This window comes from Myodes glareolus, chromosome 27 (assembly GCF_982192425.1).
Source record: "Myodes glareolus chromosome 27, mMyoGla1.1, whole genome shotgun sequence".
Lineage (NCBI taxonomy): Eukaryota > Metazoa > Chordata > Mammalia > Rodentia > Cricetidae > Myodes > Myodes glareolus.
Window position 1 is genome coordinate 43,653,557 of NC_142052.1, and position 26,138 is coordinate 43,679,694.

Sequence of the window (26,138 nt, forward strand, 5' to 3'; positions counted from 1 at the left end):
GCCTCTGAATATCCACCCTCCCCCAATAAACCTCTCAAGTGAGCTCAGCTGGATGGTGTGGCTTTGTAGCATTCCTTGGCTCCAATCTGCCAAGGTACCTTCTGCTGCTTAAATCATAACAATGAAACTATAGGAGATAAATACTATAAACTAGAAAAAGTAAAAGAAGGGAAACACACACCACCAACACCAACACCACCAACACAACAATAAAATAACAGGAATTAACAGACATTAATCATTAATATCTCTCAATATCAGTGGACTCAATTCCTCAATTAAAAAACACAGGCTAACAAAATGGATTCCAAACACAGGATTTATCCTTCTGCTGCATACAAAAAACACACCTCCATATCAAGGACAGACATTACCTCAGAATAAAAGATTAGAAAAATTTTTCCAAGCAAATGGACCCAAGAGGCAAGCTGGTGTAGTTATACTGATACCTAACAAAATGAACCTCCAATCAAAATTACTCAAAATGGGGAAGGGCACTTCATACTCCTCAAAGGAAAAATCCACCAAGAAAATATCTCAATTCTTAACATCGATGTCCAAGTTCAAGGGCAGCCACATTTGTAAAAGAAACATTACAAGTCTTAAACCACACATCACACCTCATGCATTAATAGTGGAAGATGTCAACACCCCAGGGAAGACTTTAACACCCCAGTCTCAACAATGGGCAGACCATCCAGAAAAAAAACTAAACAGAGAAATCCTGGTGTTAACAGATGCTATGAACCAAATAGCTAACAGATATCTACAGAATATTTCCCTAAAGAATACACCTGTTCACAGCACCTCACAGAACATTCTCCAAAACTGACCACTTACAACACAAAGCAAGTCTCAACAGATACAAGAAAATGGAAATTACCCCCTGTACCCGTATCAGACCATCACAGATTAAAGCTGGATTTCAACAACAACAGAAACAACAAAAGGCCTGCAAACTCACAGACACTGAAAAACTCTCTCCTGAATGATTACTGTGTGAAAGGAGAAGAAAGAAATTAAGGATGTCCTATAATTAAATGACAATTGATACACAACATCCCCAAAGTCACGGAACATGATGAACGTGTCACCAAGAGGGAGGCTCATAGCACTAAGTGCTTTCATAACGAAACTAGAGAGAGCTCACGATAGCAAGTTAACAGCACACCCGAAAGCTCTAGAACGAAAAGAGTAAGCACACCCAGGAGGAGTGGATAGCAGGAAATAAGCAAATTGAGGCCTGAAACCAATAAAATAGAAATGAAGAGAACAATACAAAGAATCAATAAAACAGTGAGTTGGTTCTTTGAGAAAACCAAGATAGAAAAACCCTTATCCAAACTAAAAGACACACAGAGAGAATATCCAAATTAATAAAATCACAAACAAAAAGGGGGGACATAACAAAATCATTGGGTCATACTTCAAAAACCTGTATTTTACAAAATGGAACATCTAAAAGAAATGGGCAATTTCTTGATAGATACCATTTATCAAAGTTAAATCAAGATCAGATAAATAATTTAAATATAAACCTATAACCTTTAAAGGAATAGAAGCAGTCATTAAAAGTGTTTGAACAAAAGAAAGCTTAAGGCCAGGCAGCTTTAGTGCAGAATTCTACCAGACTTTCAAAGAGCTAATACCAATACTCCTCAAATTATACTACAGCATAGAAACAGAAGGAACATTGCCCAATTCATTTTATGAGACCACAATCACTCTGATACCCAAACCATACAAAGACTCAACTAAGAAAGAGAATTACAGACCAATTTCCCTCATGAACATTGATGCAAAAATACTCAATAAAATACTTACAAACCTAATCCAAGAATACATCAAAAAGATCATCCAACATGATTAAGTTAGCTTCATCCCAGAGATTTAGGGATAGTTCAACATGCAAAAATCTGCCAATGTAATCCACCATATAAACAAACCGAAAGGAAAAAAAAACACATGATCATCTCATTAGATACTGAAAAAGCCTCTGGCAAAATCTAACACCCTTTCAAAATAAAAGTATTGAGGAGACTAGGGACACAAGAAACATCCCTAAACATAATAAAGGCAGTTGACAGTAGGCCTATAGCCAGCATCAAATTAAAAGGAGAGAAACTCAAAGTGATTCCACTAAAATTGGGGACAAGACAAGGCTGCCTCTGTATTTATTATAGTGATCTATAGTATTTGACGTCTTAGCTAGAGCGATGACAGCTTAAGGAGATGAAGGGGATTCAAATTGGAAAGGAAGAAGTCAGAGTATCACTATTTGCAGATGATTATATATATATATATGCGACCCCAAAAATTCTACCAGGGAATTCCTACAGCTGATAAAAAACCATTAGCAAAGTTTAACTTTGGATACAATATTAACTCAACAAAGCAAAACACAACACCCAGGAGGCCTCCTACATACAAATGACAAATGACGGGGAAGGAAATCGGGGAAACATCAACCTTCACAATAGCCACAAATAACGTAAAATATCTTGGGGGTAACTCTAACCAAGCAAGTAAAAGACCTTTATCACAAGAATTCAAGTCTTTGAAGAAGGAAATATAAGAATATCTTAGAAGACAGAAAGATCTCCCATGCTCATGGATCGATAGGATTGACATAGCAAAACTGACCATCTTACCAAGAGCTAATTACAGATTCAACGCAATCCCCATCAAAGTTCCAACACAATTCTTTACAAACCTCAAAAGAATAACACTCGACATCATATGGAAAAACAAAATCCCAGGATAGCTAAAACAATCCTGTACAATAAAAAACTACACAATAAAAGAACTTCCACCATCTCTGATTTAAAGCTGTTCTACGGAGCTGTAGACATAAAACCACGCGGTATTGGCATAAAAAACAGACACACAGACCAATGGTGTCGAACTGAAGACCCAGACATAAATCCACATACCTATGAACAGCTTAGTTTTTGACACAGAAGCCAGAAATACACAACGGGAAAATAAGAAAGCATCTTCAACAAATGGTTCTTATCTAAGTGGATGTCTGCATGTAAAAGAATGCAAATAGATCCGTATCTCTAATCCTGCACAAAACTCAAGTCCAAGGGGATCAAAGACCTCAGCATAAAACAAGATACACTGAATCTGATAGATGAAAAAGTGGGGAATAGCCCTGAATTCCTTGACACAGGAAACTATTTTCTGCACAGAACACTAAGATCAGCAGCTAACAAATGGGACCTCATGAAACGGAAAAACTTCCATAAGGCTAAGGACACTGTCCATATGACAAAATGGCAGCCTGCAGAACGGGAAAAGATTTCCACCAACTCCACATCTGACAGAGTGTTAATATCCAACATATATAAAGCACTCAAGAAACTAGACATCAACAAACTGATGTGGAATTCCCCTCTATATGCTGTGATTACCATTAATGAATAAAGAAACTGCTTTGGATCTATAGCAGGGCAGAATTTAGCTATGAAGGGGGGGGGGAGGACTAAACTGAATGCTGGGAGAAAGAGGTGGGGGAGTCAGAGAGAAGCCATGTAGCCTCACTGAAGACACCAGAACTTTAGCCGGTAAGCCACAGCCACGTGGCAATACACAGATTAATAGAAATGAGTTAAATTAATATGTAAGAGTTAGCCAATAAGAAGCTAGAGCTAATGGGCCAAGCAATGTTTTAAATAATATAGTTTCTGTGTGATTATTTCGGGTCTGAGCTGCTGAGCAGTCTGGAACTCACTAGTGGTCTCCTTACAACAACAAACCAAATAATCCAATTAAAAACAGAATACGCGTCTAAAAGAGAATTTTCCACAGAGGAAACTCAAATGGTCAAGAAACACTTAAATACAAGTGACAGCCCATGCTGGCGAGGATGTGGAGCAAGGGGAACACTCCTTTATTGCTGTAGGAATACAAATTTGTACAGCTGCTTTGGAAACCAGTATGGTGGTTTGTCAGAAAATTGGGCATCTATTTACCTCACTCATAATTGGATATTAACTGTAAAGCAAAGGTAACTATGGTACAACCCACAGACCAAGAGAAGCTAGGTAACAGGGATCACTGAAGGGGAGATGCATGGATCTCCCTGGGAAGGGGAATAGATTTGGGGGTCCAGGGTGATGGGAAACAGGAGGAAATAGGTGTGGGAGACAGAGGACGAGAGTGCTGGCTGAAATTGGGGGGCATTTGTGGGGAGAGGTAGAAACCCAGTGCAGAAGAAACTCCCAGGAATCTATGAGGGTGAACCTAGCAAAACTCCAGGTACTGGGTCACGCAGAGCCTGAATCTGCCATCTTCTGTAACCAGGCACGACCTCCGGTGGAAGGACTGGGACACCAATGCAGCCACAAAATCTTTGACCTACAATTTGTCCCTGCAAGATGTGCTGGGGTGAATGTGGTACAGAACCTGTGTGAACGGCCGGTCAAATGGCCGGTCCAACTTGAGAGCTCCCTCTCATGGCACAGAGAGAATTGACTCTTGCAGACTGTTTCTGACCCCCAACACGATCCTCACATTAACAAAATTTTAAAAGTTAAAAAAAACAATAAGAGTTGCTTACTACTTGACTATTAATGATTTGGGTGGGGTTTTTTTGGGTATTAGTTCAACAAATATGGGTATGGGATGTTTTCTATAAAGACTTCATGCGGATTGTATAGGACTGAAACAAAAACCACAGGGAGACACAGGACAATGTAAGAAGCTTCTTGTGTTTATTGTCTGTGATTTACAATTGATAGAGCAAAGGAAGGTGCATTAAGAGCTATTTGACAAAGTCAGGTTCCAGATATGCACAATGCTATTTTCCTGGAGCCCCCGGGGCCCCACACCATGCCTGCGGCCACACTCAGCAAAGGTGGCCCAGACACATGCAACCCTCTCCAGATGTCAAGCTGGTGTGAGAAGCACTCACTACTGATTATGCACTAGGAGCCTGAATACTGTGTAACCCATGTCTTCACTATGGGCGAGGTTCTTGTGAGCCTCCTCCAAGCATCTTCCCTTGACAGAGTCTGACCATTTGTGTCAGACCAAGGGCAAGAACAAGACTAAAAAAAACAAAACCTACTTACCTAACACTGGTCATTAATGTCTAAGGATTTAAACCTAAGGCTATTTACATAAGATTTGGGATCTTCAAAATTCAGGGCAATTTTAATTCTGAGTTTAAGAAGACTCTCCTAATTGGTGACAGGACACTCAGAAGTACCTGAGAAATAATCACAGAAAATCCTGAAGGAGAAAACATCTGGTTTTCCCATGTGCGCACGAAAGCACACAAAACAAAAACATGAACAGTATACCCGAGCGAAATAGTTCCACGGAGGAAGAACCTGCGGGAAGGCTCCAGGTCCTACTACATTTTAGAGACAGCCTGGTCTAACGGATTCTCAATAACAAAAATAATTTTAGGTGCAAACTTCAAAGTCACCAAAGCCCAGTTTTAAGACAGGATTCACTTGCAGGGATAAGCATGCACCGGGGCACAGTTCCTGTGTTCTGCCAGAACATCAAAATCAACTCAATGTCCAAAAACTCGTCTGGATTTCTTTAACCAGACACGCTCACCCGGTGCTAAGGCACCACCCTGCCTCCAACGGTCACTCAGCACTATAGGAGAACTCTCAACACAACGTCACAAAGGCTAGCCAACTTATGGTGGTTTATGTGACATCTATGAACCTGGTTATGGAACACTCTACCTCCCTGACAAGCCCATGCTTCCCTCCTTCCTCCTGCTCCTTCTTTGGAAGCTGTGAAGGTTCAAGCGACGGACGTGTCCTTCCTTCAAAGCCTGAAGCTTTTGCTGAGGGAGGCATTCAGTTATTGAGAGACTAGAAAAGCAAATGTTTTTTTTTTTTTAAAAAAAACTGAATTGGACTATTTAGGAAACAGAAAGACCAGATATTCTTGTTTGAATGCCTGTGTGTGCGAGGTCGCTGCTAACCTGGAGTCCTTCGTTGACGTGTGCGTGACGATCTATTGACAGCAGCTAGACCAGGTAAAGGGTGACCAAGGGAGGGGACATCTTTCCACCCTTGGTTGTTGAGAAATTTATTTAGAAAAGTTTTATTACATTCTAGAAATATAGAAAGCTCATGTGTCCCTTTACCATCATGGATTTTGGTTTTATGTATTTATTTTTTTAACCCTTTGAGTGCAGCTCTTCTTGGGGAGGAGGTGAGAGAGACAGAGAGAGAGAGAGAGAGAGAGAGAGACAGAGAGAGAGAGAGAAGGAAGCAACTCTCTGTGGGAATGAAGAATTCCTCTCAAGTAGAGTATTTGCCAGTTAAGCACCAAGAGGACCAAGGGAGAGACTTCCTGCTTTCACAGACAGAACAAGGAGTTCCGTCTTCTCCTCACATGTGAGGTTCTCTCCTGAAGGATCCCTCAAGACAAAGCCATGGCCCTGCCACCTTAGAAAGGAGAGCTTTCTTCCCAACTCAGGGCCGCCTCGCACTGCCAAATCCCGGGACCCATCTCTAGGCCTCTCTAGTCTTAGCCACAAGCAAGGTCCTTCTCTGCTTCTTCAGGTGCCAAGAACTAGGCAGCTGTTTTTACTGACACGAGGAAAACAACGGAATCTGACAAACACTTGAGCCAGCGCCTGGGTTTCACTTCAGTTTATAATTTAATGTGCCTGAGAATTTTTGTGCAAATACATGTCATCTTTCATTAAAAATATGCATAGCACACTTTGGAAGAAGTTAGTTACGACTAACTTTTCTTAAAGATTTACAGATATAAATACACAACATAATCTAAGTACTACTGATTGCACTTCTGGTCTAAGCCTTACGGCCTCCAAGGAAATCTGAGAAACATGCATTATGTTTGCATTCCTTGGCCGCCATATTATCCAGAAGAAATATCCTGAAGAGCTGTCTTGATTCCCACTTACCCCTATTTTCCGTCCTAAATCCCTCCCAAGCCCGTTCACATGGTTATTTTTTAAATTTTTGTTATGTTGTACAAAAATACAAGTTTTAAAAAACTGAAGTTTTAGTAATTGTAAATACAAAGCAATCGGGGTGGAGTTTGGCTCTCTGTGTCTGAGAGTGTTTTGAAACGAGAAAGTCTCCACTTTTGAAGCAAGGGACAGAACTCCTTATTTTGCTAATGCTGTGAGCGCACCATTGGACGGGTGCACAATTTGACTGGGCATCGGCGGGGAAAGCGCCTGCAGTCCCAGTAGCAGACAATACGCTGAACAACCCTCTGGGACAGCCGAGCCGTTCCTGGCTCTTCCTGCTTGTGTTCTCTAGGGACCGAGGGGCCAGCAGTTCAGTATTACTGTCGTGTTTGATAGGGCTGGGTTTGTTTTTCTATTCATTTTTTATTTTCAAGGCAAGGAAACTCAGCTGAAGAAGCATGCTAACCCTTCCTTCCATTTCCATCTCCGACCTACCCACGTCCCCACTTCCTGTTTACGACTCCGTCCTCAAAGACCTCATCCAAATGCCTCCATCCCCCCTCCACGACACCCTCCGCACTTCCGCAGCCCTTCTGCGACATGCCTTTGCTCTCCTTAGCCAGTTCCCATCCTCAGTGCATCCCTCTCCTTCATGTGCTAATAATTTATACGTGAGGTCAGTCGGTGCTGAGCCTCAGTCTTCCTTCAGGATTCCCATCTTGGGTGCGGTTGTGCAAACTGGGGCTCCGAAGCCGCCCATCATGACCGGAAGGCTCTGATTCCTCCTCAGTCCACCTAGTAAACTGCCACTTGAATTTAAATAAACAGCAGACTCTGGTTTTGGAAGACCCGTTTCTGCCTCTCGGCTTTTCCCATTCTCCTGGGGATCGGGGGTCTTGATCGCTCTGGCTATGCCCAGTCTCTTCAGCCTGTCTACCAAGTTCATCTTCAGCTGCCCAACATCCGGAGCGGTCCTTGAAGGTCTTAAGCCATACATTTCCTGCAGGAATGTTTCAGCTGGTCGGGAAGCCAAAAAGTTCTCGGAAGCGTGGACTCGGGGTTCGAAGGGCAAGGGTGAGGAGCACGGTGACTGCGACGGGGAGTTTGGTGGTGTGGAAGGGGTGGCCAGGGCCTTGGGGCGAGGCCGCAGAAGCGGGATTTCTGAAGCCGGGCTGTGGTACACCTTAGCAGAGATGCCTCGCTCCTGCAGAAGCTTCGCTAGGCTCCGCGTGCTACTGAATGTTATGGTGGAGTCGCGCCGGTTGGTGATGGATTCACCAATGCTGAGCCGGTAGGACATGGCAGGGGAGTTCACAGCCGGGCTGGAGGAGCTGCTCCCACCACTTCCACAGGACAGTGACGGGAACCCGGAGCTGGAAGAAAAGAGGGCACATGCTTAGGGATCAGAAACTCCAAGTCAGCACTTAGTGTTTACGGTTTGCTCTGCTCCATCAAGAAAAATGTACCAAGGAAGCAATAAAGTGCTCAGCCTTGTATGGAAAGCAACCTTTCATCTGCACGGGGGATGACCAGCCAGCTGGGTTCTAAAGGTAGCCTTTCCAACTTCATTTCACTGAAAAACAGTCTAGTTGCTAAACTGCCATTTTCTCAGCCAGTATTAACCCTAAACAACAGTAAAACATGGGTATCCATGAACAGCACTTTCAGTTTCGCTTTGGAATGTACATTTTTAAGAAATTAAAAATAATGAAAAGCTTTGACAGCCACTAGACCTTGCTTCTTATTCGATGCTTAGTTAAGAAAAAGCTAAATAAGTCATATTTACAGTCATGGTAGGATGGAACCCAGGTCCTCTAGAAGAGTAGTCAGTGCTCTTAACCGCTGAGCCATCTCTCCAAGGCATCCAGAATCAAGATTTTTAAAGATTATGACAAGTATAAGATTAATAAATTAAGTAATAACTTTCCAGAGCTCTAACTTGTGCAGAGGACACAGCACTTGTGAAAATATGACTTCCTGGTTAGAGCAGCCTGCTCAGAACGTCTGCTCCCACCCCACTTCCTGTTCAGAGCCTCAGCTCTCACCCCCACTTCCTGTTCAGAGCCTCAGCTCCCACCCCACTTCCTGCTCAGAACCTCAGCTCTCACCCCCACTTCCTGCTCAGACCTCAGCTCTCACCCCACTTCCTGCTCAGAACGTCTGCTCCCACCCCACTTCCTGTTCAGAGCCTCAGCTCTCACCCCACTTCCTGTTCAGAGCCTCAGCTCTCACCCCCACTTCCTGCTCAGGACCTCAGCTCTCACCCCCACTTCCTGCTCGGACCTCAGCTCTCACCCCCACTTCCTGCTCAGAACCTCAGCTCTCACTCCCACTTCCTGTTCAGAGCCTCAGCTCTCACCCCACTTCCTGCTCAGAACCTCAGCTCTCACCCCCACTTCCTGTTCAGAGCCTCAGCTCTCACCCCACTTCCTGTTCAGAACCTCAGCTCTCACCCCCACTTCCTGCTCAGGACCTCAGCTCTCACCCCCACTTCCTGCTCAGAACCTCAGCTCTCACCCTCACTTCCTGGCAGAATTTCCCAGCCCCTCCCTAAACTGTGTACCTATAAAAACTCCTTGACGACTCAGTTTTCTAGGGCATACATTGGTGCCTAATGAATGCGGGGAACGTTGAGAGCCCTCAGGACCTGGACCGGGTCTCACATATACTTGACTGTCCATCTTACTCTCTCCTTGCGGACAGCTAAAACTCCAGCCTCAAATGCATGGTCTCCCTAGCGTCTGTTGGCCTTCCTGACATGCACGGGACCTTGCTCCTCTCCCGCCATTCTGACTCGCCTCGGCACCATCTTTCTCTTTCATTTCTGATTAGACTTTCCCTACAAGACAAAGTTTCTCTGAACCCCACCTCAGATTCTCTGGAGAACCAGCCTCAATACGTGAAGGCTCGGTAAATCAAGTCTGTGCAGTGAGTAATTTGGCCTTGATGGCTGGGCTTTGGATAGAGCTGGTGAGCTAGGCAGTCTTAGGGTGAGGGCCGGCCATGTTAGAAGAACCTTGTGCTTAGGGAGGGGCCTGCAAGGAGGAGGCTGGGGCGCTACCGCAGGGGTGACCAGCAATGCCTATGCGAAGAAGCCTTGCAAACAACTTTGGAAACTGATGTTTGGAGGGCTTTTTGGGTTGGCAGAATTCCAAGTACACTGTCAGAAACCGAAGGTAAAAGTAATTAATGCATCTAAGAATAAGACAAGATGCATGAATGGGGCCTAGAGCCTTCATTAAAGTATCTGTTTGGACTGTTAACCTGCATCCCTTTCTTGCAATGAACAGTAGCCACATGTATATCCACTTTCTGCGAGTTTTTCTAGGCAAGTACTGAACACGGGAGCATCATCAGGAATGGAGGCAGTTCTGTGATGGGTGTGCCAGGAATGGAGGAGGTCCTGTGACAGGTGTGTCAGGAATGGAGGTGGTCCTGTGACAGGTGTGTCAGGGATGGAGAGGGTCCTGTGACGGGTGTGCCAGGAATGGAGGGGGTCCTGTGACAGGTGTGTCAGGGATGGAGGTGGTCCTGTGACAGGTGTGTCAGGGATGGAGGTGGTCCTGTGACAGGTGTGTCAGGAATGGAGGTGGTCCTGTGACAGGTGTGTCAGGGATGGAGAGGGTCCTGTGATGGGTGTGCCAGGAATGGAGGAGGTCCTGTGACAGGTGTGTCAGGGATGGAGGTGGTCCAGTGACGGGTGTGTCAGGGATGGAGGAGGTCCTGTGACAGGTGTGTCAGGGATGGAGGCGGTCCTGTGATGGGTGTGTCAGGGATGGAAGAGGTCCTGTGACAGGTGTGTCAGGGATGGAGGTGGTCCTGTGACGGGTGTGTCAGGGATGGAGGCGGTCCTGGGATGGGTGTGTCAGGGATGGAAGAGGTCCTGTGACAGGTGTGGCACCTAACACCATGCAGCCTGGTTCACTTTGGGCACAACCTCAGGGGAGTCACCTGCTACCTTTCAGCTCCTGGCTCAGTCACCTGAGTTTTCTTTATCCAGCATAGTCTGTCGGCTTCAAAGCATTATGATCAAACGGGAAAGTGCAACGTCACAACAGTCCAAAGACAAACAGTCTGTGTGACTACAGAACACTTCTTAAAACCCTGGGAACTTAAGAAGGAAACCCATGTGAGGCCCCTGCTTTCCCAGGCCCTCTTACCTAGGGGTGACCTGGGTGATGTCAGAGGGGTGTAGGATCCTACAGGTGGTGAAGGTGAATGTCGAGTTTGTGCATGACAGACACTTCCCGGGGTTCGCAGTTGCAACTGAAACAGAGACTGTTAGGAAACCAAAGACGGAAAAAAAAAAAAAAGACGGGGTAAATAACATAAAAGGCCATCATTATTCTGTTAGCAGTACAGCCTTCACCAGCTGCCTTGCGTCATAGAAAGCTCATACAAATGGAGACAGAATGTATGTAGAATGTGCTAGTATTAACTGATTAGTGAACTTCCAGTACTTTAAAGTTATAAACAAAAGGAGTAAAAATAGCTTAGAAATGGGAGAAAAACACATTAAAAAATTAAGATCAAGTTATCCAGGTGCCTAGGTCAAGTTACTCTCCTGGTTCCTAAAGCATTGTGTGCTAACTCTAGAAAACTTCATGGTGATTCGAGGATGAGGCTTTCTTTGTTTTCTTTTCTCCTTTTCTGATGGGACTGACACTGGCCTGCTGGCACAAAAGCAGTGATGGGTGAAGATTCTGGCTCCTTAGCACAAACCAAGGCCAGGACACCAGATACACTTGCATTCTTCACCCTAGCTAGTCAATCGGGTTTACTGAAGAAGGTTTCTGATGGAGTGGGATTATCATGAAGCCTTCCATCTTTTTGCTGTGCAGTACGTGAGAACAGGAAGTGTGCACTAAGTTCCCCTGCTGCCTACGACGCAGCCGATACAAACAACAGTCACCTACAGAAAAGCATTTGGGCGGCTAAGGTGAAATTGTATCCGGGCACAATGTTTACCCGAAAGTACAACACACAAGCTATAAGAAGTCAGACTTGGGAATCTGGCAGGCATTTCCTTGGCTGGGGAGAAGCTGTCAATATTTACTACCAAGCTTCAAGTGAAAATCAGTTTTGGAAAACTTACATCCAGGACTGGGCATGAGAACGTGAGAACACGCTAACAGCCTTCATGCTGAGGGAGTCAGCAGTGATATCAACACATCAGCTAACGGAAAGCGTCAACATCTGAGTGTCAGTGCGACTGTCTGAACGACCGACTGACCAGGTCACCAAACCATACATGAGCAAACGTTCAAAGTGTAGGACAAACACTTTTAATGAAACCCAGTATGAAATGCATTGCCAGGGTTTCGAATTCCACATTGTTGTAAATATCTAAGAAACTACCACTTACCAAGTTTTTATCTGAGTTCAAACAACATCCATAATTCTTGAAGACCATTAAAATATTTTTTATTTTCTAGCTGCATATTCATATGAGGGCGTATTTTTTCACGTTGTTTGTCCAAAACAACATTGCAACTACTAAGTCACAAGTTAGACTTGCAAAATTGTAAAACGAGACCATTTTCTTACTATGTACAATATAGTTATTTTTCAGAAAACAGTATTTGTATAACGGAATTTTTATCTATTTATTTTTTTTTTTGTTTTGTTTTTTGAGACAGGGTTTCTCTGTGTAGCCCCGACTGTCCTGGAACTAGCTCTTATAGACCAGGCTGGCCTCCAACTCAGAGATCCAGCTATCTCTGCCTCCCAAGCGCTGGGATTAAAGGCATGCGCCACTGGTGCCCAGCTCAGAATTTCTATTCTTAAATAAGCTAATTATTTTTGTTAAGTTCTCAGTTTTTATTTTAACTTAATTAGTATCAACATACATAACCCATATAGATAAACCTGGAGTCTCACAGACTCATAAGAGCATCAAAGGGTCCTGAAAACAAAAGGCTTGCAAACTACTAATGGACCTGATCCATTTCTCTTCCTAATTTCGTTTGCAGGCTCATGGGATTAAAATGGAGAAAATGAGAAACGTCCTCGATGCTATAGATTTCTACTGTCTATCTTCCGCTAGTGAGTACGTGCCACCGAGATGGCGCAGGGGCAGCTGGGTAGCCACAGCGGGACCGTGCCATGCGCCGTGTGCGAGGCCCTGTGTCTCACCTGCAACCGGCCCACCTGCTGAGGTGATGGGTGGCAGGAAGATCCCTGTTACTGGCGTGGGAGCTGCAGGTTTCTGCTCCACGTGAAGCGGCTGCTGAACCTGAAAAGTGATCCCCTCCTCTTCATCCTCCTCTAAATCTGAGAGGTGGTAGATGGCATCCTCGGGCATCTGGGGCATCTGGGCGAAGCCTTTGGTGATGACTCCTGGCCGCGGGTCAAGGATGGTTCCCAAGTTTGGTTGAGCGAGCTGCTGCCAGTGATGGAGTGTCTGTGATCCTGGACAGGCAAGCAGGGGAGGCAAGCATTACGTTTCCCACAGAGCCTCAGTCTTGAAGCAGCTAGAATTATGTGAGTCGTGGCAATAATGATGTTTTGATAAAAGCTGTAAATTTCAGTATAAGATCTCTGTAGAAAATGGCGTGGTGCTGGGCATCTGCGCAATAGCTTTTCTTTTCTTTTCTTTTTAAGATTTATTTATTTATTAAGCAGACAGTGCTCGGCCTGCATGAATGCCTGCAGGCCAAAAGAGGGCGCCAGATCTCATTACAGATGGTTGTGAGTCACTGTGTGGTGCTGGGAATTGAACTCAGGACCTCTGTGCTGTTAACCTCTGAGCCGTCTCTCTAGCCTGCAATAGCTTTTCTACTTCAAAAGACAGTCTTCAGAGGGACATCTAAAGAGGAGGAGGAGAAGAGAAACCCACTAAGGCACTTTTAACAGGACCCAGGCTGCTCAGGCAGGAGGGAGGCCATAGGGCTTAGAGGCGGGTTGCCCACTCCAGGTGGTGAAAACCAGGGTTCGCCTGGCTTAGTCTACAAACTCGGAAGCAAACGCTGGGCACTTAGGTTCGAAAATAACTTGGATTTCTTTGTGCACTTCTCCACATGTTCGTGACCGTTTCCCCTGAACTCCCAGAGGAGCAGGAAAACGGAGGTGACAGAGTAGAGAACGTGTCCCTTTAGCTCCAGCCCACCAGATGCTGACGAACGGTCATCCCTTGTTTGTGGACCAGATGGAACATCTAATTGTGTCACTACGAGGATGTCATCCTGGAATTGGCAACTCTAACCAATATTTGGAGTCCCTACAGGGGGTTCACTCAAACTTTTGTTTAATAAGAAACTTTTTATCACAGTATCAGAGAGCCACTCAGGAACCATCACTATCTCATAAGTCAGATATTCTGATTTTATCTCACATTTTATATAAAACTGAACTAAAGGAGAAAAAAGTACAGGCATGCACACGTGCCCCTGTGTCGGTGACACCCCTTGGGTCGAGTCTGCAGGAGGAGATGCAGCAGTAGTGGCCACATCCTGTTGGGCTCACCATGGTAACTGCTGTCAGTGATTTTCCATAGCAACCGTTAGTTGCTCCCCTCTTCTGCTGACACCACCACACAGACAGCTTTGCACACAGTGCTCTCGTAACTACTGGACAGATTTCAATTCTAGGAGGGACGTCTAATGTACACACAGCTTCTAAAAGCTGCTGCGGACTTATTACCTTCTAAAGGCTTGACGATTTGTAACTTTTCTGGCATGAAGCCTCGAAGGCAGCCGGCACTGCCCAGGTCTGTGGTCTCCGACTGGTCAGCGCAGAGTGAGTCAAGGGTCCCTGTGGGGGCGTCGCAGTCACTGACTTCTTCCTTCTCGGCCAGAACTTGGATCTTCCGCTCCCATTCTTCGGCGAAGAACTGCTTCTCACTTAGGTAGTTCTGCCTTCGCAGGCTAAGGCGATGCATCGCCGTAGCCAAATCACTGTCCTCGGTGGGTCCTGGGTGGCTGGTGGGCTGCGAGATCCTGTGGGAAAATCACACTCGCTGACGAGACTGTGGGTTGTGTGCGCAATCTAGACCTCTGCTGTCTACTCCAAGGACTGACCTTAGGAATGAGCTGCTTTTAAGCTATTTGAAATACAGAAAAAAAAAAAATCAACAATACTATATACCACTGCTGCTTTTCCAATTGCTTCTAGAAAGTAAAAAAAAAAAAATATTATCCTTGCTAACTTTTCCATTTCATTTAATTATGAAACTGCAGGCAGGTCTACTTTTATGTTCAGGTGAGAGAATCACAGAGCAAGTATTACTAGCATTCACTGAGGGCAGGAGGGTTCACTGTTTTACTGTGAATGAAGGGAAGTGCTAGCCATAAACTATTCCGTGCTATTAATCACCAAATGTAATTACTTAAAAAACTGTGAGTAGGGTGTGGTGGGACATCAGGAAATCTAGCACTCAGAAGACGGAGGCAGGAGAATCATGATTTTGATGGCAGCCTGGGCTGCACAGAAACTTCAAAGCAGCCTGGCTATACAATAAAACACCCACCCAAACCAAACAACAACAGATGAAAAAAATAAATGAAGGAAGGAACGAAGGAAGACGGGAAGGAGGTTAAGTGATGCTAAAAATGTGTGTAAAAATTTAGTCTGGGCCACAAACATCCCCCATATATATATATATATATATATATATATATATATATATATATATATATATATATATATGCGGAATATTTAAAAGAAAGCAAGGGTTATAAATGATAAAATATCGCATCCTCATAGGTCTCTGTTGCACGTTTCTTTCCAGCACTCTGGAACTGGGAGGTGGCTCAGAGCTGATGCAGCAGGAGGGACCCCCCCAACCTCTGCAAGGGAACGAGTGTGAGTCTGCCAGCCCCGTGGGGATGCAGGCCCACAGCCAGGACCCGGGCTTACTCTGGAGCCTCCATGCTGCTCCCTCGGTCCAGGAGGGCTTTGGCCTCTGTTTGCTGGACGCCAGACTCAAAGGGTTTTGCTGTCATGATGACACTTGAGCGGTTGGAGCCTGGGATGGGTAGCAGGGCTGGGAAGGTGACGGAGCGGCCCCGAGTGTCATTGGCAACCTTGACAGTGTCGAACACCCGCTTCTGCTGGGCCCTGCCAAGGAGAGAAGCATTCGTTTCTGTCGCTGTCATCCACTAGAGGGCACCCACGAGACTAATGGTGAAAATAAACTTTGGTCCGGGAGGGCTCCCCGGAGAGGACAATCTGCAGGGTACAGCGTCACTCCTGACTGCCACCCCTCACTCTAGATTGTCATTTCTTCCCTCAGTGTCCAGGGATCGAACCCAGGACCTCACTCGGCCTCGCAAGCCTCCACCACCATTGCACTCTGGCATGTTGCTCCTTTGGGATTTCTACTGCAACGGTGCAGTGACACCCCGTGACCTGTGCTTACTGCAATGGTGCAGCGACAGCCCTGTGACCTGTGCTTACTGCAGCGGTGCAGTGACAGTCCTGTGACCTGTGCTTACTGCAACGGTGCAGCGACAGTCCTGTGACCTGTACTTACTTTTGTTTAAACACAGATTCCTCATCCAAACTCAGCTTTTTACGCATGGTCCCCTCAATCTCAGCTGCCAACGATTCCTAAAAAAAGGAGTTTAAGATTTGTGAAGTGACTACCACCTTCAAATGAATTAACAGCCTAGACAGTGTGTATTTTTATGATTTATGACATAATAAAGGAAAATGCAGACTAAAATTCAAAAGGGGGAAGAGCGGTGGTGGAAATAAAAACTCTTACTTGTGTTCTACCATTCACCAAATACTGTTTATTAACGAATTAAAAAACTCAGCGTTCCTATCTGCAAGAGCCTTACCCTCTAGGTGAAGTTAAACCTCGGTAGAGGTGCGGTGTTTACAGTGTGCCCAAGGCCGACAAGATCCCTGGACTCACCCAGCAGAGAGAAAACGCCTCTAGACAGTTGTCGTAGTGAGGGTTTCTCCTGCGGAGCCAAGGGCTATCACCTTAGGGATGATACGACCAGCAGCCAGGGCAGTCAGGGCAGGAATCGGGAAGCAGGAGCTGGTGCAGAGGCCATGGTGACTTGCTTCTCCTGTTCTCTTCAGGACCAGTGGCCCAGGGGTGGCCCCAGCACACTGGCTGGTCCTCTCACATCAGTCGTTAATTAGGAAAATGCCCACAGGTTTGTCCACTGGCCTATCATCTGGAGGGATTGTCCCAATTGAGAGTCTCTCTCCCCGAATTACCCTAGCCTGCGTCAAGTCGACAAGCTGTCTTCTGACCTCCATACGCACACACGACACGTGACAGGTCAAGTCGACAAGCTGTCTTCTGACCTCCATATGCACACACGACATGTGACAGGCACACACACAAGCACATACTCTAAGTGGGGACAATTAAAAAACAAAGGATGTAGCCGGGAGATGGCTCTAGGGGCAAAGATTTGCCTCCACGTCTGCCGACCCGAGTCCACTCCCTGGATCCACATCACGGTGGAAGAAAGAACCAGCTTCTACAAGTTCTTCTCTGACCTCCACACCCATGTGATAGGTCACGTGCGTCAAACACACGCAAAGCAAACAGACATACAGATTAAAAAGCGTGGCTTAAGGAAGTGGTAGGTGGTGGGTCTGAGGTAGAGGAACCTCGTCTGTGCGCTCTGTGGTACACTGATCAAAATCCAGCTCCCTTAGAGTTTACCTCCAACACCACAGGGAGTCTAGACTATCATCTGGGATGTTTAACAAGAGCCATAAGGAAGATGTGGTATGCAGATTAAATCCTGACTCAGTGACTGCATCCCAGAAGCAGGAGCAAAGCATGGTCTCACTTTTCTAGCTACCTGACGGCATCATGAGCCACGGCACGAGCCACGGCACCCTCTGGAGACAGAACGCAGGTCTCCCTTCCCTTTCTAAAGCACGTGGCAGCTTCTTCTCCCTTACCCCCGTGAAAACTCCGTAAGACTGCGAGAAGCCGAGGTGAGCGGCCGGGCCACACTTGCTGCGAAGCTCTTTTATTTCTTCCTGGGACTCGTGCAACATCCCCAGGCACTCCATGTTCCTGTCTTGTAGGTCATGAAGCTGAGGGAGAAAGGCAGCACAGTTATAACCCCAAAATGATCAAAACCACGACCGTCAGACCCGAGACTCTGAGACCGTAGAAGGGAAAAGCAGAGAAGAGACTTGAAGACCCAGGCAGGGGCAAGGACTTCGTCAACAGAACGAGAAAAGCTCTCAGGTCCTATATTCTTAAAGAAAGCCAAGGTTTTCTCTATTACTCAAGAGGAATGCTGCTATGATTAACTTTAGAAACATGACTTTTTAAAGCTTTAATTCTCAGATCTCATGAACTTCGTCTTCACTGTTTGTTGCTGCTGCTGGATTCCAAATGTGGCCGTTTTCTTCCGTGACTCACACATGTGAATGACAGCCCTGTCCTATCCCGTCCCCCCCCCCTCGTCCCCCCCACCTCCCCGTGCACTGCAAAGACAGAGGAAGCTGCATTACCTCCATTGTCAGCTGTCGCTGGGCATCTTTGGAAGCCTGCAGGTGAAGTCTGAGTTCTTCCTTCTCGATGACATGCTAAGGACACAGAAGAGGGACACGTGAGGCATTCCTTTAGAAGACATACTAAGAGTCTCTATCTGGGGTGCAGTCTTAGGCCTGTGACAGTGACCCCAGCAGAGGCCAACTACAGTAATGATGTAGGCAGAGTTTCTCACCGACATCAAAACTTCAAGAAAATCTGATATATTTGCAAAACTAGGCAGTACTTCAGAGTTATTTATGATATTTTAGCAGAGGGGCAATACTGAAAGAACAGAGTAAAGCAGTTAAAGGGGGAGAGGCAGGTTCACTCTGCTCGGTAAGGTAGCACTTGGCAGAACGCCGTGCACGGGGAGAGTGCAGGACAGAGCTCGGCTGAGGGGAGGCACACACTTCTTTAAGCTTGTGCTGCAGATCTACGATCTGAGACAGCAGGGACGAGATCTCCTCTTGGTATCGGAGCAGTTCGTCACTCTTGCCCGACAGTTCTTCGGTCATTCTGGACATCTGCGCGTTGGTTTCACCTAGGAACAAAGCCGAAGTTTAGAAGCCAACACAAAGGTGGAACTGGAGTCGGTGCAGGAGAGCTTTCAGGTCAGATGCTGATTTAGGACAACCAGGGCTGAGTTGTCCTATTGCGGCTCCACCCCTCCAGAGCTGTCCTTTTGTGGCTCTGCCCCTCCAGAGCTGTCCTATTGCGGCTGTAAGTATATCCTGGCTTCCCAATAAGTCAGGGTGTCCCTGAACCACTACTGTAACACATTCCCCTACAGTTATGGTTTGATCCTCTAAGTTTGTTTGGGAATTTGGTCTCTGGTGGAGTGTGGTGCCCAGCATGGTGGTGCTGAGGTGAAGGAAGGCTTGTCAGGTGGAGCTCAGCAGGAGGAATTCGGGACCTTGGGTATTGTCTTCAGAAAGGATCAACACTGGTCTCTCCAAGGGGGCTAGTTCCCTAAACAGCAAGCTGTTGCAAACAGGACTAACTCATGTGTTTGGCTCCTTCTACATACAGTCAAATCCATTTCTGTTTCTCCATCATGTTTAAACAATTAGGGGACCTTGCTTTGCTTCATAAATAGGCCCACAGCAGACAATTTGTAGATAGTTGCAGATACATTTGCAGACCAAGACAACAAGCACTTATAACTATTTCTGTGGAGACCAGGGGTCTAATTTCTGAGCTGGAGAGAATCTCACCAAACTGCCTGAAGCAGAGTGAAGATGCTGCTACTCACGAAGTTCTTTAACGCAGTCGTTGACCAGCTGCTGCTCCTTCTCTTCATAGGTGAAGGTTTCTGTCTTGATATGACAAGCCTTCAGGGGAGGGGAAACAACAACCATTGGCGTGATGGGTCTTCCTAAGGAATCTGAAGCCAAAGCTACAGAAAGCTCTGCCGTTTCAACATCCACGTTCATTACGTGTAAAGGAAACGAAGTTATCCCATCGGGTTTGCGCGCTCACAGAATATGGACCAGAAAAGGTGGGACAGACGCCTCCCTTAATTCTGCACAGGGCTTGCACCTGCCTGCCCATGCATCCCCCTCTCTGCTGGCTGCATCTCTAGATCAGCTAAAATGCCACCTGCTTATGTAGGATGTGCTTGCTCCGTGGCCCTTTACAGACCCGAGGAAACCGTAATGTTCCAACATGACCCTTCTTGGCTAGTTTCATTAGCCACACTAGATGGGCACACAACACTGGTACTCCTTTGTCTGCCTACCGGCTCCTACCCGCTTCTCAGCAAGGCCTACGCAACAGCAAAAGGCACAGCACTAACTGAGATGCATTTCTTCTCCGTATTACCCAGACCCGACCACGTAGCGGTAATGGGAAGGGAAGCGAGCCGCACCTTGGATCGAAGGGCCATGTTCTCTTCCTCCAGTTCCCTGAGCTTTTCCTGCAGCATGTCCAGTTGCAGCAAACCTTGCGATAAGTTGAAGGACTCGTTGAACCGAAGAGGCGTGGAGCAGCTGGAGTCGGTCTCACTCTCCTCAGACGCAATGGAAACGACCCGAAGCAGTTCGTCCTTCTTGGACAGCTCATGCTGCAGCTGATTAACCTGCACACCGCGTGCGGTCAGCGCATCCGACAGTGCTTACATGCAGCACGGCTTCTAACTCACGGAGCAACTGCTTTTCACCATAAAAGTCCCCCACCGTATCAGCAGTTAGACACTACACACTTCCTCAGCTACCCAGCTGGGCCCTCACCTCCACAGATACAGCGTCTTCCAGAGCATGTGTGAAGAAAGTCAGTTTTCAGACTCGGTAAAACAGTAATACACGACTCTTCAAAGCCTTCCACCATACCTCACTCTAAAACCCACGCCCAGGGCCTGGACTCCCTGCCAGCTAACTGGGGAGAATGGTGAGCCTTTACGTGCTAGACACTGAAGTCCCCAGCAACTGAGCTGCATCCGCAGGCCCCTGTTTTTGGAATTTACTTTATTTCGTGTTTTAGCTTTTGAGATGCGGTTTCTTGAGAACGCTTCCAGGCTGGCCTTGAACTTGCAGAGCACCTGTCTCAGCTGCAGAGTAGCTATGCGGACAAGCCTGTGCCACCGAACTTGGTGATGACTTGTGTTTTTAAGCGGTCTCTGACTATGTAAATCTTCCCACTGTGGATGCCCTCACTTGTAGGAAATAAATATTTTCAACTTAAAGAACCGAATGCATTCACAAAATATTAACAAGCTTAGATAACAAAAAAACAAATTATTGCTAAGCATGGTGGTGCATGCCTTTAATACCCGCACTGGGGAGGCAGAGGCAGGTGACTGTCTGTGAGTTCAAGGTCAGCCTAATCCACATAGTGAATTCTAGGCCAGTCAGAGCTATATGGTAACACTCTGTCTCCTTAAAAAAAAAAAAATTATAGGAAATTTAAAATTTACCTACTCATTGTGATAATAAATTACTTCTTACACTTATTGATATAGAATCTATATATTTTTAAATTTACTTTCTTTAACCTTCTGTTTTGGTTTCTGTATAAGAAGCATTTGGGTATTTTAACACCACAGGCTGTCAAATGAAAACACTATTACCTCTTTCAGAGCTTGTAGGTCAGTGGAGTCCACAGACCCTCAGATATTACAGGCTGTGGTCATTGCTCTTGATCATCCCCAGAACTGGACGGGAAGACCCTACTGCTGCTGATGCGCCACAGACTCGAGTTGCTGAGCATGAGATCGAGTGGTACTCACCTGGAGGTCCCATCCCTACTGGCTAGTTTTCAGAGTGCTGTCAGGTGCTAGCCACACAACGGGGCACAAAAGAAATCATCCCTTTACACAGCCGAGGACCCTGCCACCTACAACAACAACCAGCCTAGCAAGATGCCCACCGGTACAGCAGCGGCACAAGCGTCATGGGAGTCACCAGTCGCTCTCTGATTAGATTCAAAACTTGTTCCAAAAGATGGAACTCATACGTGACAGTATGAATTCAGGTCGAGAACCCATGGTCGGGTAGGTCACAGGCCTAGGGGAGGACCTACTAATATCATCCAGCTAGACAGACATGGTATTATACTAACTCCTACCGATCTAAGCTTCATTTGTGAGTATATGGAAATACATAAAGTCAATGGCTACTGGTGTCACCTGCGGTCAGTATTTCAGGAATACCCAAGGAAACACACCTATCCACTGCGGAAGACCTTCTTATTACTATCCCTGTTCCCAGCACAAGGTCAAAGGCTTACCTGATCAAAGGCTTGTCCCAGCTGCTCCTCCAGGGCTTCATTCTGCTCCGATAAGACATGGTTCCTCTTTAGGAGAGCTTGCCCAATCCGAGCAGCTAGCTCTAGATCTCGATCCCTCTGCAAAGCAACAAACACACCTTTTCTTTGAGTATTAAAAAAAAAAAAGCAGATAGCAGATTAGAAATTCTGCAGTGAAATTTGCTAATATTAAGAGCAGATCTCCTATAAAACATAGAGATTCATTTTACAACCCTAATAAACAAGTGGGCATGGGGCTAGGCACATAGGTAGGGTTTAGTAAACCTCAGTCAGGTAGGTGACTATGTATTTCTGAATTAATTCATAATTACACCTCTTGGTATCAAGTAAGGTTTTGCTGACATCCTATTCATTATGGCCATCAAACCAACTTTGCACTTAGAACTTTAAGAAGCCGGAAAACCAAGAGAAGCTTTAGATAGGAGGGTGGGGGTTGTAGATGTAGCTCAATAGGAAGAGAGCACTTTCAATACTTGGACTTTGGGTCAATATCCAGTACATCCCCCACCTCTGAAACCCAAAATAAAAAATTAAGGTGGACAGAGTCTCAAGTCCAGCCAACATTTGCTGAATGTGTCAAGTAAGGCAAGGACACAGATTAGGTATTTGGGATGTGGATCGGTTCCATTTAGGGTAGACTATGTACTCAGGATCAGCAGTTGAGAGGAAGGCAAGGCCTAGAGCCCGGTCCATAGCTAGTGCAAGAAGGATAGAAGTGGAGGCTGGAAATTACAAGGTCACAGGCTTCTACCTCGACTGTGTAAAAGGGAGTCTAGGAAGCTGGGGGTAATGACTAAGGAGTGTGGCGAGGCCAAGCGACAGGCGCTCATTCTGGGTAGATCCTGATATTAAGCAAGGGTATGGAGATCTCATCTGGGGATGATGAGGGCCTTATTGTACAATGGAAAACTGTTAATGTACCTTTAACTGCCTTCTATGTGAATATGAAATGTTTACATTGAAGATAGATGAATAAAATTAAGCTTCTAACTGTTCTCTATCCAATACATGAAAATCGATCACTTCGGGGCAACTTTTCTCATTTTAATATGAGCCAAGTGGCACATATAGAAAGCATCCTGAGGAGACATGTATATCAGAGAGAAAGTCTCCCACAAGATCAACTGAAACTGAGCTATGGGAGAGAACGTTACTGCATGCCCACTGGAAAAGACAGAGTACGCATGCTCAAACTTCCACATGGGGCTGGGGAAATGCTCAGCGGCTAGGACCATGGGCTGTTCTCGCAGAGAACCCAGGTTTGGTTCCCAGCACCCATGTGGTGGCTAGCGACCATCTGTAATTTCAGTTCCAGAGGATCTGATGCCCTCCTGACATTCGCAGGTACTGTACACACACACAATCAGGCAAAAACCCCATATATGTTAAACAAGCAACAAACAAATAATAAAAAACCTTAACACTTCCACAGGCAAATATAAGTGGAAATAAGGGCCTGAGCTGGGAGTGAGCAGGAGATGCTCCAACGGCAGGGATTAACTGGATCGCAGCTGCTTATTCAACGGCAGCTTGGCCTAGGTGACTGGCAGCAGGAACAGCTTAGAGGTGACTTCGGGGGCGGACATACGGCTCAGCGGTTAAGGCTTTGGACTGCCCTCGCAGAGGGTCCAGATCCCAGCTGCAGGCCGTCACACAGGCAGCTCACACGACTCGCATCTTTAGAGACTGAGTGTCTTCTGACCTCCCAGGGCACTGCACTCAGTGCTCCCCAGCCCCAGCAATTACAAATAGAAATACAAGCTTTGTAAACAGAGAGGTCAGACAGCATTGGGTCTGCCCATCCATATATACCATAATAATGGCTTCAGGAGCCATTCCACTTTGGGAAGTCGGCTGTCCATCACTGGTTCAGCTGTGTTTACACCTTATGTAAAACAACCTAGAAATCAGGTTGGCCATCATCGTGCTTTAGCTGTGCGAACTGGGAACATTCTGAGTGAGCCTCAAGTTTTAGTTTTTATACTGGAGAAAGAAATGATCTATTCGTACCTCTGCCAGGAGATGTGTAACCATGTCGATGTCATTGTAGGTTTTGGTCATCTGCTCCACTCTGTCTGTGCCTAGAACTGAGGCAGCCAAAACAACGCTTTAGAGGCTTTCCGCACACCAGAGAACACGGAACACTCATTAAAATCCTAAGTACCAAAAAACCCCAGGTTTCTAAAGAAGTCATTCAGGAGAATGAACATACAAAACCAGAAAGAGAACAAGGGTTCACGCACATCCAAGGTTCACCAACCGTTACAAAAAAAGTACAACACAGTAAATTGAGGAGAGTGTATCAAGTGGTCACCTGTCAATCAGGTCCTGACTACCTTTTTTTTTTTTTTTTTTTAACATCTTTTACCCCTAGGGAGATAAGTTTGGTCCACACACATCTGAAAGTGTGAGCTGGGAATCCAGTTACCTACTTTATAGTTGGATCAATTAAAGTTACTGAAGAACAGCTGGGCGGTGGTGGGGCACACCTTTAATCCCAGCACTCAGGAGGCACAGGCAGGCGGATCTCTGTGAGTTTGAGGCCAGCCTGGTCTACAAGACCTAGTTCCAGGCCAGCCAGGTCTACACAGAGAAACCCTGTCTTTAAAAAACCAAACCAAACCAAACAAACAAAAGCAACAAAAGTTCTGAGGAGCTAAACTGTCACAGAATCGAATTATAAAGTCCTCACAGATTTAAAACTCAAGAAACAAAGAGAAATGGTAACACAGAATAGTTTTCTTCTAAAATAAGTTTCCAGAAAAATATCAGCAACCAACATGAGCAGCGCTAAAGGACTCTGTGATGCATACAGACACACGCATGTAAATGTAAACATCAGCACACGCATGTAAGTGTAAACATCAGCACACGCATGTAAGTGTAAACATCAGCACACGCATGTAAGTGTAAACATCAGCAATCAACAGGAAAGACACAAAGGACTCAGTGCGGTGTGCACAGACACGTACACATATAAGTACAACAGTGATAACTACTGAAGAGGAGGTCATGAATTTGAGAGGGTACAGGAGTTGGAGGGGGCTAGGAAGAGGGGTGGAAGCAATGTAAAACTCTAAAAATATTAATATTTTTAATAAAAAAGACAGTCTTGAGAGCCTTAATTTAATTTACTTCAGTTATTTAAACTATGAAGGGCAGAAATCCATTTTTATTTGGCCTTCTTGATATTTCAAGTTTAATCAGTATTTACACTCCCAACACTCCCTCCCTCGTCTCTTGTGCACACACACACACACACACACACACACACACACACGCACATGCACACGCGTGCGCACACACACGTAAGCACACATGCACACGTGTACACACATACACACAGTTCTAGGAAACCGTCACCCAGAGCGGGTTAATAATTACTATGCAATGAGCATTCATGGTAATCATTCTCTAACACGGTCTGTCATTAAGAGACATGAGGGCACAATGGCTTATCTGGCTAAGGCGCCTGTCGCCAGGTTCAATGACCTGAGTTTGAACCCTGGAACCAGCCTGCTAGGAGGAGAGAACCTATTCCCACAAGCTGTCCTCTGACCTCCACACATAAATTATGATACAAGGGCCTCTCCCTACTATAAATAAATGCAATAATAATAATAATAAAGCCACCTAAAATGCTCCTTGGGAAAATGTGTAAGATTTGATGTAATCTTCCAAGTAAGTCAAATTATAGGAATTTCACAAACATTAATGCGGAGCTCAGGGACTTTTATCACACAGTCCGACAGCGACCGTGTGCATAACATCGTTATACTGGACGGGTAATGGAACAAGTGAAAAAAGTGTAAAAGGGAAGGCCAAGTTACAACAAAATGGAAATAAGTCTCTGTGCTTGGGACAGGTCTGGCTCAGTTCGTCATCCTGTACGGATCACTGAGTGTGAAGACTACACCGCGGCTCCCGTGCGCCTTTCCTTGGCGTGAGGGGAAGTGCTTAGACGCAGGTCCGAATCCCTGGCGCTCAGGTGGGGGC

General features: G+C 45.8%; 1 protein-coding gene across 3 annotated transcripts in view; it reads right to left on the reverse strand.

Moving 5' to 3' along the window:
• Positions 1-4,696: 4,696 nt before the first annotated feature.
• Positions 4,697-26,138, reverse strand: part of Trak2 (trafficking kinesin protein 2) — a 53,742-nt gene continuing 32,300 nt past the window's right edge. For 2 of the 3 annotated variants that reach the window (XM_048428770.3, XM_048428771.3), the window contains exons 4-16: positions 24,153-24,229; positions 22,104-22,220; positions 20,248-20,457; positions 19,633-19,711; positions 18,791-18,921; positions 18,359-18,433; positions 17,795-17,932; positions 16,392-16,468; positions 15,776-15,976; positions 14,561-14,856; positions 13,055-13,330; positions 11,080-11,197; positions 4,697-8,292 (exon numbers count right to left, since the gene is read on the reverse strand). In XM_048428770.3, coding sequence (XP_048284727.3) covers positions 7,614-8,292; positions 11,080-11,197; positions 13,055-13,330; positions 14,561-14,856; positions 15,776-15,976; positions 16,392-16,468; positions 17,795-17,932; positions 18,359-18,433; positions 18,791-18,921; positions 19,633-19,711; positions 20,248-20,457; positions 22,104-22,220; positions 24,153-24,229 — 2,474 coding nt within the window. In that variant the 3' untranslated portion in view covers positions 4,697-7,613. The remainder of the gene's footprint in view (positions 8,293-11,079; positions 11,198-13,054; positions 13,331-14,560; positions 14,857-15,775; positions 15,977-16,391; positions 16,469-17,794; positions 17,933-18,358; positions 18,434-18,790; positions 18,922-19,632; positions 19,712-20,247; positions 20,458-22,103; positions 22,221-24,152; positions 24,230-26,138) is intronic. The other variant, XM_048428775.3, reaches the window with a different exon arrangement.